This window comes from Phytophthora parasitica (genome assembly GCF_000247585.1).
Source record: "Phytophthora parasitica INRA-310 unplaced genomic scaffold supercont2.431, whole genome shotgun sequence".
Lineage (NCBI taxonomy): Eukaryota > Oomycota > Peronosporomycetes > Peronosporales > Peronosporaceae > Phytophthora > Phytophthora nicotianae.
Window position 1 is genome coordinate 1 of NW_008649417.1, and position 549 is coordinate 549.

At 50.3% G+C, this 549-nt stretch overlaps 1 protein-coding gene across 1 annotated transcript; it reads right to left on the bottom strand.

Moving 5' to 3' along the window:
- Positions 1–228: 228 nt before the first annotated feature.
- Positions 229–516, bottom strand: PPTG_20168 (hypothetical protein; the record flags this gene model as incomplete). Its single annotated transcript, XM_008919011.1, has 1 exon — positions 229–516. A coding segment is annotated over one exon (288 nt), but the record flags the coding sequence as incomplete, so codon positions are not given.
- Positions 517–549: the final 33 nt, after the last annotated feature.

Sequence of the window (549 nt, forward strand, 5' to 3'; positions counted from 1 at the left end):
TGACAAAGAGCGCGTCCTGGAAGTGCAGCGCGTCTCATAAATATACTCTTAAGTAAGTATGTGGGAGTTCTTCAATTACATTAGCTTGTTACTTCGAAGTAGTTGTTTATAGTAACTGCATTAGGTGATAAATCAACCAAATGTACTTACTTAGATTAGAAAAGTAAGTATTCCCTTGCTCGAAGCGATTATTCCTGGCGATCATTCCTTCATGGTTTGTTTTCATACACAATTCTCGCTACGAACTCCGTCCTGACTCCGCGACTGGTCTGTCTGTTGCTGCAACTCGTTAGCGAACATGTGATGGTCGGAGAGTTGACGCTGCTGGCCAGGCAAACCCTGCGAACCGAAGACATCTTGCGAGTGCATCTGCCCTTCGTCGCCGTAGAAGCTCGTGCGTGGTGCCGTCGGTCCTGGTTCGCTGCGCGGGACTTCGTACGGTGCTCCGCGGATCCCTCCCTGTGCAAAGTGGCTCGAGTCCTGATGTCGCACCACGTCGTGGATATCCATCCCCATCTGAGCTGCCTGCTGCGCGTAGATATCTTGCTG